Source organism: Poecilia reticulata, linkage group LG10 (assembly GCF_000633615.1).
Source record: "Poecilia reticulata strain Guanapo linkage group LG10, Guppy_female_1.0+MT, whole genome shotgun sequence".
NCBI lineage: Eukaryota > Metazoa > Chordata > Actinopteri > Cyprinodontiformes > Poeciliidae > Poecilia > Poecilia reticulata.
The window spans coordinates 29,632,198-29,648,048 of NC_024340.1; the positions used below are offsets into that span (position 1 = coordinate 29,632,198).

Consider the following 15,851-nt stretch of genomic DNA (forward strand, 5'->3'; position numbering starts at 1 on the left):
GTCTGGCTGCCCTGCATCGTGAACACGAGGCCATTCCCAGCATGACGCTCCCATTTCCTCCATCACAGAGGGGCATTGATTGATTTGTTATGGTAATCACACAGCCTATTTATTATTATTGGCCAGCATATAGAGTAGTAAACTGTGTTGCACTCTGTACTGAGCAACAGGCCTTAATGTTCAGTCATAGTAAAAGTTTAGCTTACTTTGATCCTTTTCAGAAATATTCTGTTTCTATCAGCCACATGGCAACTAAGCCAATTAGTTTGGTTTCAGAATAATTTTTCTTCCATTGAGCAATTTTTAAACGACAATATGTCGAGCTTGATCAAGTAAGAACACTTAACATGGCATAACTACAGAAGTTGTACTTTAAGGGACTGACTCACCAAAACAAAGGGTTTGTTTTGCTTCAGATCATTTTTTCAGATAAAACCAATAGATTGGGATGTTGAATAACGACACAATCTAAAGTTCATCTTCAGTAATACTTTAGACTAAGAAGTAGAAACACTTAGAAGTATTTTTTTTTTTGCTATCTGTGAGCACAATAAACCACAGAAAGTTGATTTAAGATCACAAACGATTAACATTTTCCTCACAACTACAGATTTTGTCTGACAGCTGCAAAGTTTGAGCCAGACTAGCACTTAAATGAGATATAAATGTTCAGTGAAATGTTAAGTAAGCTTTTATTTGCATCTGGTTTCACTGCCACAAAATTCAATACAGCTTTTCAAAAAAATGAAAACAATTTCCCTGTATCTAAATAAAGATAGCAAACAAATTTCTAACCAGATTTATTTTAAAATACAAATCAATTTGAAAATGTTTTAAATAAAATGCCATATTGATATTGTCACTTTTTATTTCCTAATTTGTCAGGGAGAAACTTTGCCTCTTGGACTTAGTAGTGATTTCATAACTTTTTGCAATTCTTTTTCTTCACACCTGTGACGTGTCTAATAGCTATATATATATATATATATATATATATATATATTTTTTTTTTTTTCTTAGATATTTTCTGTAGTGGGTTACATACTCTGCAAAAAACACAAAATTTTACCAGGTATTTTTTCCAGGGCCAAGTGAAAATATCTTAATACACTTAAAATAAATGACAAGTAACTTTTCAGCAAGATATAGGAGCTGGTTTTATGTAAAAAAAAATATTGAATATTGATAAAAAGTACTTGCTTTATTGGCAGATGTTTTCACTTGTAATAAGACATTTATTCCGTGCTATAAGTGCACCAAACTGTTGAATGAAATGAAACTGGTTTTAATTGAAGGAAATGTTAATTTAATGAATTCTGAATTTATCTTATGACTTAAAGAGCGCTATGTAAATATGTAAATCTTGTCCAAATCAAACAGACTGTGGAATGTACTTAGATTTACCTCTACCTGTACTTAAATTTGCTAATAAAAAACACGAACTATCAAAATTATTCGAAGTTTCATATGTATTAAGTGGATTGTTGTGTAAACCTGAATGGATTTTATCAGCAATATTTTATTTTCTGTCACCAGAAGCATCTTCTGAGTCGTCAGCGCTCCAGCACAAGGCTGTTTACTGTAAACTCTGATGATTAACAAGCTGGTTGAGAAAAAAATTGCCAGTTGGACACATGACTAAAATCGGAAAAAATATCCCACGCCTTTTTTTAATGCACATGGATGCAGTCCAATTTCCAGCAGCTGCTATGTTTGATGATTCATACTTCAATGTGTGAAACTGGATGTGATTTCGAGCAAGTGCACTGAACTCTCCCCATCTCCCCATCCCTAATTTTCCTGCCTCAGGGCTGGTTTTTATTAGCAGTTATACTCCACAAAGTCAGATAATTTGAGTCATAAATGTTGTGCTTCAAAAAGTTACACAGAATATCACAACCCTCATGTTTTTCTATGTTCATCAGCATTAAGAGGACAAATCCTTTGCATATACGCTCCATTTTTTAGTTGAAAGGGGTATAGTTATTTTTAAAGGCTGTCAGTTACTACTTAAATCACATACATAAAGCCCACCCACACACACTCTGACATATGCAACACGAGAAAACTGAGAAAATTGAAGCCGCCTCCATTCACACCCTCAGCTGGGTGTCAGATGTTCGATTTCTCACCTCCTAAAGGCGCGATAAGTGAGATATTTATGGTCCATGGCATTAAATGACCACTGTGTGGGTCTGCAGGGGTGAGGCCGAGTTCAGCACCGATGACTCAACATTTACCTCAGTAAATGCAGGAATTTCAAGATTTTCAAACCATTGGATGTGAAACAGTAACAGATGGCGCTACATCTGGACTTCAAATGAGATTATAGTTAATGGAGTCAGAGATATTTTTATGAATCCAAATAAATTAAATTGCTGTCATTGTTTTTCATTTTTGCATTTTGACATAACCTGTTGCTGGATCAGCTTTCTGGACAGTGTTAAGTTTTGGGGGCCTTTGAGTGCGTGAAGGGAAGGAAAAGTCCCGAGGCAGAAGGCTGACAGATTTCCAGTTGGCTGAGAAGCCTAGAGCTGCCAGGGCTAGACGCAGAGCAGCTGCAGATCATCTGCAGGCTTTGTCCTGCACATTATATATGGACAAATGAGAGTCATTACAAAGATTTTGCAGGAAACTGCAAAGCTAATTTATCTAAGTTGCCAAGATAACACCACTCATGTCCCCATCAGTGAAAAAGGCAGCAGTAGTAAACAAAACACACAAAAAAGACTAGGGGAAGGTAATTGGTTTTTAATGAGATATATTTTCTTGTGATATGAAAAGCAATTAGATCAAAGTACACATGTGTGTGTGCTTGTGTTTTTGCAGGAGGAGGTGTGCCCAACCTCGCCTGGAGAGGTGGTGCAGAGATGTGTGTGGTCATCAGCTGTCAACGTCAAGGACAAGTTTATTTATGTGACGCAGCCAACCTTGGGCCGAGTGCTCATAGTTGACATCCAGACTCAGAAAGCCGTCCAGGTAATTTTATGGATAAATTAGGAAACTCAGTTTCATGCCGGTCTTGGAACACTGAAATGTGCGTCACCTTTACACAGAACAGAACAAACGATCTTTGTTTTGCCTTTTAACAACTTGAAGGTTTTCAGTGTTTCACATTGATCAGGGGCAGCGAGTCACAGGAGTGGTCAATGTGTCATTATCAATGGTGGGTATTGATAACTAAGAAGTTATTTGTGCTAACCCTACGGTATTTAAAGGATGCAGACTTCAGGGGGCTTTGTGGCACCATGTGAACCGTTTTCACAGAAACATTCTCTGAAGCCTGTGGCCTCGTTCAACAGGACAATGTTTCCTGTCACAAAGCAAAAATGGTTCAGGAATAGTTTGAGGACAGCAGCCTGTGTGAAGTTTTGGCTTGGCCACCAAATTCCCAACATCTCAGTCCCAATCCAGCATCACAGGAAAATCTGATTCGTGGAGTTCCCATTTCACAACTGACAGGATTTAAATGATCTGTTGCTAACATCTGGGTTAGAGACACCACTGGCCAACAAAAGACCCAACTGGGCAAGTGATCATTATAGTTTACCCGACTAATGGTGTCTTACAATGCTTTGATTATTGGAGCGGGATAAAAAAAAAAATCCAGCCAATAGTTGTCCAGTTTGATGAAATAAATCAAATGTATTTTTCTATGTGATTACTTCAATGATTATAGATTTATCAGTCAGGGTAAATTTGTCAACTTAAAATTAGTATTTACATTGGGTGCTTTTAAATCTCAACTTAAAACTCACCTGTTTAGAGTTGCTTATGGCTAAATTAGGATTAGAGTGCGGGTTTTGATGTCTTCCATCTTTTTATGTCTTTAATGTTTTTAATTTCTTCTTTCTTTTCGACGTTTTAATAATGTAATGTTTTTTGGTTTTTTAATTTTTTTTTATCTCTCTCTTTCTCACTGATTATTTCTGTTTTTATTATGTGAAACACTTTGAAATGCCTTGCTGCTGAAATGTGCTATACAAATAAAATTTGATTGATTGATTGATTGATTTATACTTCTGAACCAGCTGGAACGCATGAAGAATTATTACTTTGTTCAGAAGCATTCAGCAACATAAACAATTAATTGCATGATTACACTAAAATACAATTCTAGAATAATCCTGCAATTGAGTACAAGTTTGAATTTTAATCAGAATGAACAATAGTTTCCATCCCTGTGTTTGAATGTTGGGGTCAGGTTGATTTGGCATCAATACTATAAAATGTTTTGCTATTTTAACCAAACATGCTATAAACCAAGACCCAACTATAACTCAAGATCAGTCCTCATCAACCAAAAGCTCTAATTAAACTTTCTAGTTTTAATTTATACTTATGGTTAATTATGGGTGTGAAGTTTATCATTTCAACTGATAAAGGCAAACTGGAGATGAAGCAGTTAAATTTTAAATTAGTCCTCATTTCATGGAGCGAAGGTAAAGCGTTCAGTAGGATTTAACGTTAAGAAACATTCACAAGGAGGAAAATACTTTGTCTTTAAAGTCATCCTGCTTATCAGAAATCTTTGAAGTGCACCATCTTTCCTCAGTTTCACTTTTCAGCTTTAAGATCAGCCGCCTCACCTTTTGCTGACTGCTAATCCTTGACCTGACCCATTTCATACAAACTGCTACTGTCAAGATCTGCAGTTAACCTTCACATTGAAGTGATGACCAGGTGACCCCGGAGGGCCGGCTCTTTGTGGATATTGTCGCCTGACAGCCCTTCAATTATTGTAACATGACAACACCGCCAGGTTTTTTTCACACAGTGCAAGAAGCAGACCCTCTAATAGTGAGTGTGGCAAACTATTTATCCTCCAAGGGTTTGTTATTTTTAGGAAGCTTGGAAGGAAAATGGCACCATTTCTAGATGTCTTCTTCCAGAAATAGTCTGGAGAGCAGCAGTGAGTGAAATCATTGGAGTCAGTGGGTTTTTGGGTGTGTCACAATAAACCAGGGTGGCCCAGATCCCCACAGATGTTCCTGACACCATGGTAGCTGTTTACAGAAGGCTCTCAGGGACCTGCCGGTAAGCAGGCTGGTGTCCCAGAGTCTGTCACAAGCTCATTATTTAGCTGCCTGGAGGTTTAGCTGCTCTGCATTATGTTAGCAGTTGTTAATTAACAACCTGAACCTGTCACTTGTTTTGAGCAGAGACTAGCTTTTGCATCCTCTCATTTTATTGTATGCAAGTAGGACCCTGAGAAACTGAATGCATACAACATGCATTATTTTGGAGAGTGACATGGTTATTCTGGCTAAATTATTTAAGTTTTGTAATATCTTAATTCATGCATTCAAATATATCTGAAATGCTTTCTGTGCTTCACCTCTGATGGATCCTTTGTGTAGAACGTTACCGCAGCATACTGGCTGAGAATCTTCATAATCTTCCTCAGTCTGTAAGAAGCTGTTAGTTGAGAGTAAAAGAACGAACACCTGTTTTCTCTGATGACTACATGCGCCAAGATTAGTTGGGATTCAAGAGCTATTCTGCTCTTATCTGAGAAAACTCCCTCAGGAGCAGTTTACCTCCTGAGTGGTGCAGAGCATAATATGCCAAAGTAAACAGTGATATTAGGAATCCAAAGCAAAACAGATATTATAGAAACAAAACTGCTGTCACCATGGAGTGTCGGAGTTAGTTTGCATTGTCTCTTCTGGAATGAAACTGCTGCTCCATTTCTTATTCTCTGAGTCTCAGGCTGCCTGTCTGCACTCAGGTGGACATAATGCATGAGGAGTTCTTCGCTGCCACTTGTGACTCATCTATTGTTCTGACTTGGAGTTTTGCTGCCATGTGTCATGAATGAACAAAGGCTGAAGGCAATTACCTCAGCGTGGTAAAGCAATTGTGTCTTTCAGCGGTTGATTTGAAATGCACTTTTGCATTAAATATGGCCCATGCATAAAAAAATAACCCGTTTTTTGTTATGAGACGACTTTCTCTGACTGACCCCAAACCATTAGAGTGCAGGTGTTGTTTTTTAACTTTCCCACAAAAGATTTCTTCAAAAGCGATGTCAATATTGTTTTAGTTTTATTTATTCTGCTGCCTTTAAAGCCTGGCTGTGATTTGGTGTCCTCTTTCAGACAGTAGGCACCGACCCGTATCCAGTGAAGCTCCACTACGACAAATCTCATGACCAGGTGTGGGTGCTGAGCTGGGGAGACGTGGAGAAGAACTTCCCCACTCTCCAGGTAAGTCAGCCATCAAGTTGTGCATCTTTTTTATTCATTCATCTGTAGCAATTTGTGTAGAAAAAATTCCAAGGTAGATAGTGAAACCTAGCATCTTTTTAATTCAAGAAGTGTTGGAAAAATGTAAAAAAATAAAATAAATAAATCAAATCCAAGGCAACACTACCATGCATCTCTTTTCACTCAAAGTTGTGACACAAATGCAGGCTAAATTATCTCACTTGGACAGAAAGTAGGAGCCAATGAAAAACATCTTAAAAAGGCATATGTCATAATTCACCATATATTTCCTTTTCAACTCTGTTCAGGCTTTGAGCTCATGATGAATGCATTCCTTTCCATGTTTGAAATTCAGAAATCTGTCAAAGGAAAAGTGTGAGGGTGGAAAAAAGGAATACAACCGGCTGAGAATGCAGTTGAAAGTTGCAGAAAAGTGATGTTACACTTGAAACGCCAAACTCAGCCATTGAAGGACGTTACAATGTTCACCCAAGATTAAGGTAGTGAAAGCAAGCTGGAGTTTTTGTTCATAAATTAAGATTTATACGCTGTTCTATTACATCAGGAGGAGAATATCAGGAGAAAGGTTATCTGAGTGTAGCAGCTTTAAAAGCATTCTATGAAGAGGCCAGTTTTCCTATGAATCAAAACACATGAAATGGGAGTGAATGGATGGAAAGGAAGTTAAAATACTGATATGCAAAAAGATGGCAGCTGCAGTCAACAACCACTTGGCAGAGAGATGGAAAAGAACATGTGACTTGAAAGAAGTGTAACTTGTACCTGCTGCTGGGCAAACAGTAAACTCTATCAGAGAAACCATTTCTTACCTGATGCACCCAATGATCTTAAACAAGCCTCAGTGTCCTGGCCGTTCACTGGCTGCTTAGACTGTCTGTTCCCATGACAGCATGAGCTGATCTGGGATTTTCATTTACTAAATCCAAAATTATATTTCTGTCTTAATTCTAAAACAGAGATAGACTTGTAAGCTGTACATGGAATTAAGTATTATTTTTTTAGAGCGTGAATAAAAATGCACATTCGTGCCATCACTTATCCTCTTTGGAAATCCTTGGAAAGGCTTTTTATGTTTTAGTCTTTTTAATGTTGCATATTTTTTAGGGTCTAAGGTATTTCTGAATCCAAAATCTGATGTTTTGGCTTATAAACATTGTTATTCAGAAAAGGTTTACAGGTTTTATTTGGATAGCAATCCCCAAAGAAGAATTGGAAACTAATACTCTTAAATGTGAATTCTTCCAGAGGCCCATCCTCATTTTTCCCAATATGACAGGTGTGCATTAATCACTCAGCCTCTGAGGGATTTTCAATTGATTTGTTTCATGCTTACCTAATTAATAGTCATTTCCATTCCAGTGGTAAAGTATTTAGAAAGTGATGCATCTTTTTCTGAAGCAGCCTTTTAAGAAAAATGACCTCATTATAATTTCAAATTTATTTTGTCTACAGATTTATTTTTAACTAATCAGCTTTATATTCACAAACTCATCTCTATTGATTCCCGTCAAATGGCAAGAGCCAGTCGATGTCAAGCTGTATCAAGGCTACAGGTCATGTTGGTATGAAGCTAAATGAATGAAGCCGGATAACATGTGGGACAGAGTTTTTATCTGTTTGCTCCAGGAGTCATTTGAAGTCAGATAGAGACATTATTGGCTTTACTGGAAAATCTTTCTCGTCATTGCAGGCTCAGAAATTCATAATGCTCAGGTCGATCCGTGACGATTTGTTTTGTGCTTTGTGCCACAATCATATTAAACTCAGCCCACACAAATAGATGCCTGCATGACTTCATGCATGCTGAAGGATAATTTAGACACCGAGGGCAACAGCACACATCAGCGTCTTCCACTGTGCAGCTCCAATAACACGGCGGTAAGAGGCGGAGCTGATGAGTTTTATCAGGAAAATGAAAAACAACATGTCAGCTTTACAAATATTTCCTCCGGTTGAGATGGATTCAAGATGAGGGCTCAAACGAGGAGGGACTGGCAGCTCTGAGTTTGTTCATCAAGGTCATGTTAAACACCTTCCTCCTCCTGTGCTGGTGTTCAGGTGATCAATCAGGCCAGTGGAAAAGTCTCCCACCACACGGTTCACACCCAGCCGGTCGGCAGGCACTTCGACAGGGTGGAAGACTTCTTCATCCCCGCCTCCAGCCTCATCGTTAACCACGTCAGGTACGTGCAGCTAGAAACAACGACTCTTTGAACACAGGAGCAATGCTCTGTTGGAGACCAGCTGTAAGTAGAGCAGAATGTTGAAGTCGTAGGAAAAGGTTGAATGATTTTTGAGTATTTCCTTAAACACTAAATGGTGAAGAGGTTTTTTTAACGTGTTTCATTCTGATGTTCTATAATAAAACATAGTAAACAAAAGTCACTGAATTAGTCACTAGAGTTCACCTTTTACAGTAGTTTGCATACGTTCTCACACCCCTTTAATGTTTCCTCATTTTGTCACATTGCAGCCACAAATATAGATGCATTTATTGGGGTCATGATAGACCAATGAAAGCAGTGCATAAGGTTGAAGAGGAATAAAAGTGGTTTTTAAAAATGAATGAGTAAAACTCTGAAACATGCATTCAGCCTCCAGCCCAGCCAGGTTTCCTCAGTATGTTTTGTCTGTTCCATGTAGGCGGGTTTACAGCTGGTTTATCTTCTGTTTTCAAATAAAGAGCTTATCAGAGTCTGTGAGATGTTCAGCTTTGAACAGGTTTTATCATTTAAATCTGCCTTTAGGTTCAGTTCTCCTCCACTTCATCCCAGACTCGTCTGCTGTTTCTTGGTTTTTATGTTTTTCACTAATGTTCTGTAACAAGCCTCACAGACCTTGACTGAGTTGTCTTTACACAAAAATTAACTTTCAACATTTACTAATTAGCTCAAAGCTGTTAGTTTAACCCGGTTTTAGACAAGCTGTGCTTCTCAGACTTTTATTTATGGAAAATTTCAAAGGTCTTCACTCAGCAGTGATGGGCTACTTTGTATGTTTTTTACATGCAATCCCAACAAAATACACTGAAGTCTGTGACTAAATGAATAAATATTAATATATTTTCATATATTTTGCTTTAGCAATTAGATATATAGATATATTCATACATCTAATCTTAATTGTGTATTTCATACAATTCCATATTTATCCAAACGGCATCAAGCAGCTTTGATACTCAGAGTTAAGATATTGTGAGCAAGCAGGTGGTCTGCAGGACGTCAGGGTGTTAATGGTTCCCTAGAGAGAAGGACTGAGCAGTCTGCTATGTGGGAGTGGTTTGTGCCACAGCTGTAATTAGATCCTCTGAGACCTGCAGGACAGATTACAAGAAAATATGACCACATCTCCATGGAATGTTTTTATGTTGCTTTTCACATGAAAATGTCAGAGAAATTGACTTTTTTACACAAAGTTTGACCTTTCAGTGAATGAATTTTCTCATGTGCTGAGAAGAAATTTCACCTGCTCCTCATTTAGATTTTCTTTTTATTCTGTTCTATTACATTCATAAAGGTAATGGCACAAAATAGTTTTTTTTTGTCTGTGCATTTTTAATAAATGTTAAAAAATCAATTGACAAAGTTTGCTATGGAACTTTACCCAAATATCCAAATTAGGAATTATAGGAAAAACAAATAAATTAATGTATCTTAGTGCATTAAAAATAATTTTACTCTCTGCAAAGCTGAGATCGAAGGACTTCTGTACTTCTATAGAAAGCTTAAATAGCTGCCTCTTTTTGTCTGAGGATTTTGTTTACATATTAAACCATAATTTATTTCATTCATAGAAAGGCCTTATTGATTTATCAGTTTAGTAACATCAGTGCTGCATGAAGCACCAACATATAATCTATAGCTTTCATTGACTGTTTTATGACCAGATTCCCTCAGCGGTCATTATTCATTAAAGAACAGACGTACAGTCAGAAAGCACCTTCTGTGACGTTTTTTTGGGAAATCAGTGTTTAAAGATATGATTTTAGACTTGCACTGTAGAGGAACTTTTACAAATATGCTTTACTCTGCGGGAGCTGCTGTTATGCTCTCAGGGTCTGTAACTGAACTGTAAAACAAACATTACATACAGAGTCAAGTTGTTAGAAACCCCTTTGAGAGAAAAAACGCCACAGGAAGAAAAATAAATGAGACTTCAATGGAAAACACATTTTTTTTAGAGATGGGAAACCTTTGAATTATAAGCTGATGAAAATGACCAACATCAGCTGGACAAACAGCAAAGGGGATAAATAATGAATAATTTAATATATATTGAACAATAAGAGGTTTTTGTTCAACATGTCTTCTTTTGTACTTTTTCAAAAGCCGAGTTGTCATGAGGTTCTTTAATACTATTTTTTTTAATTAAGCTACCAAATCCCAGAATTATTTTTCAGTGTACAAACACATTAGATTATTGAATTAATATGCTTTGAATTCTTGTTTTATCTTGTTAACCTGCTCAAGGTTAACCCCGTTTGCCCTCCAAGTAGTTTCTTAATAGATGTGGATTTTCCATATGAAAATGTATGATGTTAAAATCCCAAATTAAAATAAATCCTAATCCGTACAGCAGTTGCTATGCTTGCATAAAATCAACTAAATGCTGTTTTTATTATTTCTTATTGGAATGCTTAAATAATTTAAATGTTTGAAATGAATGTGTGAATCTGCAGTTTCGCCATCCGCTTTCTCTAAAAGTGTTCCTGGCCTTCTTTTAATGAAAACATTTTGAATTCATTAAAATGTAATTCACTATTTTAACTGTGTTGCAGTAATCAAGTTCTGTTTTTGGATTATTAATCTTTTATTTTAGGCTGATTTATATTCATGTAAATGTACCAAATTTAGGAAACCAGGCTTGTTTTCCTCTGCAGTCTCTGGCAGGATGTGTGTTGATACCTTTTATGTCTTTATACCCCAATTTTCAAACAAATGTTTGGCTTAATTTTATTTCAGAGAAAAACAATTGTTGGATCAATGAATCCCATTACAGTGACTGATTCACATGGTGGCTTTCAAGCAGATATTTTCTGTTCACATGCAGTGACAGCTGGGTGCTCAAATGGCATAAAAAATGATGAATGATGACAAGACTGAAGTGGCTGTCGGCATCGATCAGCTGATGTTCTCATTTAATTGGAGCCTGGCAGCTCCTTGCATATCCCCACGATCATCTGCTTTAGTGTGATGTGCCATTAAGGCTTTTTTTTCCTAATGAACAGCATTTTCGCTGAACCTTGGTCATATTTAATATTTCCGTTTTCATTCAAACTTAGAAAGTCAATTGCAAAAATTGAGCACATGCCTAAATATTTGTTTGAAGATCCCACAGTTGATCAATCCAGGAATAATTTTGCATTAACTCATCAATTTTAATCTTCAAAACTGAATTAGTACAACATTTTTAAATTTGATTTATTTTTTTATTTTGCGAGGCCTTTAAGTGGAGGCCTCACAAAACATATGTAGTATATTACTATCAATTAACAAATAAATTGATTAAATATACAACTCCAAAGGATTAGCTTACATGTAGGTAAATATTTTAGTAATTTCAGTAAAAAAGGAGCAATTTTTACATATTTTCATTATGCGATATGTTTAATTAGAAAAAGTCATTGCTAAAAATGCTGGTTGTTTAGAGTAGTGTATCCAAACATATAAATATAAAGTTGAATGGATTGAAAGAGTGTCAGGAAAAGGTACAGAGATGATTCCAGCCTTGAAGGTTATACAAAGCTCATTTGAGAGTTTGGGGCAGAAATCGACTGAGTTAAAAGCTGCCAATAGAAGCAAGATATGAAAACTGTACTAACAGGTTATGCATCAGAAAGTATTTGATCATTTTAAAGTTTCCCAACTTTAAATGGAGGATGGATGAATCTGCATAGGTACATAATTTGGTTTTGTGACTTCAGTTGATTATGAAGCGCCTCTGTTGGCTCAGGTGGATCCAGCAGGGATTGAACCAGCAACTTGCTAATTGCAGGCAAACTCCTACCACCATTGTCCCAACACAATAATTATTCAACTTGGCACATTTTATCTGGTCACTACATATTTGAGCATATGCAACAAATTTGGATTGAATTGATTTTCTGCTCTCTAAATTTCTCTAGATTTGGTCTCGTCTTTCATCGAAATGAGCCCGTCATCTACAAGATCAACCTGGAGACAACGTCTTATGTTAAAAACATCAGTTTATGGGAATTTAACTGCATCCCTAAATCTGTAGCCTACACCCATGTTGGTGGCTACTATTTTGTGAACTGCAGACCCGACTCGACCGGCGCCACACAGCCCCAGCTCATCTTAGACAGCGTTACAGACGGCGTGATTGGGCAGAACCGTGACGTCACAGGCACCCCTTACATGTCTCCAGATGGTCTCTACCTGGTCACAGTGGATGACGTCAATGGCCTGATGAGGATCCAGACCGTTTCTGAGCGGGGAAAGATCCAGGAACCCTTCGACATCCACACCAACCTGCACCTGTCCGATCTGGCGTTCCAGCGCTCGTTCACAGAGATCCACCAGTACAACGTGTTCGGCAGCTCTGGCCGTCAAACCGACGCGTTGTTTGTGGAGCTGAGCACCGGCAAAGTCAAGATGATCAAGAGCTTGAAAGAGGCCATCAAGTCGTCCGATTGGCCGTGGAGCAGCAGGAACAGGGTCATGGTGAGCAGCGGACTTTTCGGCCAGTACATCATGACGCCGTCCAGGGAGTCCCTGTTCATTCTGGACGGACGACTCAACAAGCTCAACTGTGAGATCACCGACGTTCTCAAAGGCAACGTGGTTGTATGGGTCGGGGACTCTTAGGTCAAGACGTCAAGACTCACTGGGTTTTGGTTTCCTTCAAAGGTACAGTTGCACTGAATTTTGTTGCTGATTGTTTAATTTTGTAAGAGTAAAATTAAACGCAGAATTAGAAACTAAATTGATTTGTTAGTCCACTGAATGATGGCTGCCATTTAAACTATAAGACCAATGAGGGCATAACTGATTAGACTGTTTTTAAGTAGTTAATTTATGTCTACCTGGACATTTGCCTCTGTCAGAAATGATTGGTAGTAACTACTAACATTTTTCAGGAAAAATCGTGAAGAATTTGTAAATGTATGCAATATTGCGTTTATTAAGTATGTGAGAATGCTGTAGATAATCCCCTGAGAAAAAAAACAACAAATGAATTGGCAGAAACACTGGTAAACTGTACACTATATCTGTCCAGATCAACTCTTGCAGTTGAAGTTCACCCATCCCCAACTTTTTCCTTGTGCCTTTAAGGAAAATACCCTCCATCTAAGGAATAAGCATAATTATTCCCAGTGTGGCTGCAAACTCCAGCTCATTCTTTGACCTCTTCATTCACGGTGCGTGTGGGTCTTCACAAATCTGCCGCTCTCATCTGTATGTCCGTCTATCGCAGCTGACTGTCTAATTAAAACGAGCCCTTGCTGTGATCCCATCTTGTTTGAAGAGGAGACGGAGTCCTTCATTATGGCTGCACACTCCATAACCTTTGATCCAAAATTATAAACCAGCTTTGGAGGGTTTTGACCACTATCGTATTTTTTTTTTTTTACCCCTTTATTTTCCAAAGCGGAAAAATTGAAAGTTAATGGTGATGCTAAAAATCAAACCAAGTTTATACACAAAGTTATTTAACAATGTCTCCCAGCACAGAGTCAATATAGTGATTGCTTAAAAATGTAATGACTTCAATTTCCTTGGACCAAAAGAAAGATGTTAATGTACAGTTCAGTGTGGTAAACATGCTTTGTCTGCTCTGCTTTGCAGCATGTTTTCAGTGGATGTTTTAATTGTGAACTAATGAAAAAAGCACTCTGGAGGACGGTGTAGTTGTGGTTTTGTGTAGTTGGTATTTGAGGACAAGCCTTGAATGTTAGAAGCAACATTTTCAGATGCTTCTGCAGTAGATGTGTAGCTTGTAAGACACGGAAAAACTGTCTCCTGCTGGACATATTTCTATGCATTTTCACCCTCTCACACTGACTCTGTAACACAATGGGCAAATGTAACTTAAACTCAGTTTAAATTTAAATGTGTATTTATTATATAGAGCTTTTCTGTCTTTCCTGTTCAAACTTCCTCATATATATTTTAGTTTTAATTTCTTTCTTCCTGTCAGGTTTTTCTCTCCTGGAGACAAGAAGGTAATGCTGATAATGAACTCTGTTCTGTACATAGCTGCCGACTGTGAATCCATTAGTTTTTCATGTGTGCACACATCGTTCATTTTACAACCAAATACTCAGCACAGTCCTTTTACAGAATCGAAACATTCAACTGTCATCTTCTTCCTGTTCCTCGGCACATTTTGATCAACGCTTTCAGCTTCATATATCCATGTGTTGTATGTTCCTTCATGTGATTGTTATTTAAAAAGAAATCCCGCTTGTCATTTTACTCAATAATAAAAGGTAGATAAAAACATGTGGTGTTTTATTTAAAAGAAACATTTAGTCACTGGTGGTTTCACCTGGCAGCAGAGCTGCTCATTACTATTCAGCAATAGCTGCAAGAAGAACAAGGTCAGAACTCTGATGTGCTTCTGGGTGTATTTATCTTGAAACAGAGGGTGTCTTTCTATTTAAATGATTGTTTTTAAATAAAATTAACAGCTTTGAAGGTATCTGATATTACGCAAAACAGAATGATTTCAAAGCTGTATGCATTGAGGTGCAAATCAATTCTTTTTTACATTTTAAAAGTGTCCCTGCTGTTGATGGCTGTTATTTTCTAACTGACAGAAAGGTAAGTGAAACGTAACCACCAAGTCCTTCCTGAATTACATTTTAGAGTATTGTAACTCTTTTTGCAAAAGGTTTGCAACTTGAAATAAAATTTATGTGGAGAGTAAATATGCTCAGATTATAAACTACTGAAATGAGAAAATGTTCCAACCTAAATTTAAAATCTTTCTTGCCAAGTTTGAGCATTAAATGCAATGCATTGTAAATGAGACGTGATGAAGAGGAAAGAAGACGAAGTTGAATGGCTGAATAAACAAAGCAGTTCATTTTAACAAGCAGGAAATGTATTTGTATTGATGCAGCGAGTTTAACAGCAAGAGGAAGTTATTTTGTTCTGAAAGGAGCTAAAGTCCTTTAATGCAGCATTCAGATACTGAAACTGTCCATCACAATGTTAGTCGACAGACAGGCTGCTATGAGTTGACTTTGGTCTGTTAGCATCCATGTATTACAGCTACATTCATTTTAGTTAATTGCCTTATCAAATAAAACTGAATGCAAAAGGCAAAATTTTCCAATTCAATTGAATGTTCAACTTATTTTTGATGTACGGTAATGTCTGCCTGGATAACTGGAAGGTTTGTTCTGATTTTATGCTGTGGTTGATCCAAACATTGAAATCTAGACAGTTAAAATATCTCACTGAAAGTAAACCAACAGCTTTACACTTTATGCTCATCTAAATCATGCAACTATGCTTGGAAAAACTGTTTAATACTGCATTTCTGCGGTTACTCTTATTCCCAGATGTGTTGGGAAATGCTTTTATTTCTAGGAGAAAGTCTGACTTCTGAAAACTGAATTATATTTCTTAAATTGTTCAAACGCAGAAATAT

At 37.2% G+C, this 15,851-nt stretch overlaps 1 protein-coding gene across 3 annotated transcripts in view; it reads left to right on the forward strand.

Moving 5' to 3' along the window:
* The window catches only part of fstl5 (follistatin-like 5), a 186,918-nt gene extending 172,223 nt beyond the window's left edge, over positions 1-14,695 (forward strand). For all 3 annotated transcript variants that reach the window (XM_017307175.1, XM_017307174.1, XM_008421086.2), the window contains 4 exons: positions 2,830-2,979; positions 6,102-6,209; positions 8,289-8,413; positions 12,355-14,695. In XM_017307175.1, the coding sequence (XP_017162664.1) occupies positions 2,830-2,979; positions 6,102-6,209; positions 8,289-8,413; positions 12,355-13,057 (1,086 nt within the window). In that variant the 3' untranslated portion in view covers positions 13,058-14,695. The remainder of the gene's footprint in view (positions 1-2,829; positions 2,980-6,101; positions 6,210-8,288; positions 8,414-12,354) is intronic.
* Positions 14,696-15,851: the final 1,156 nt, after the last annotated feature.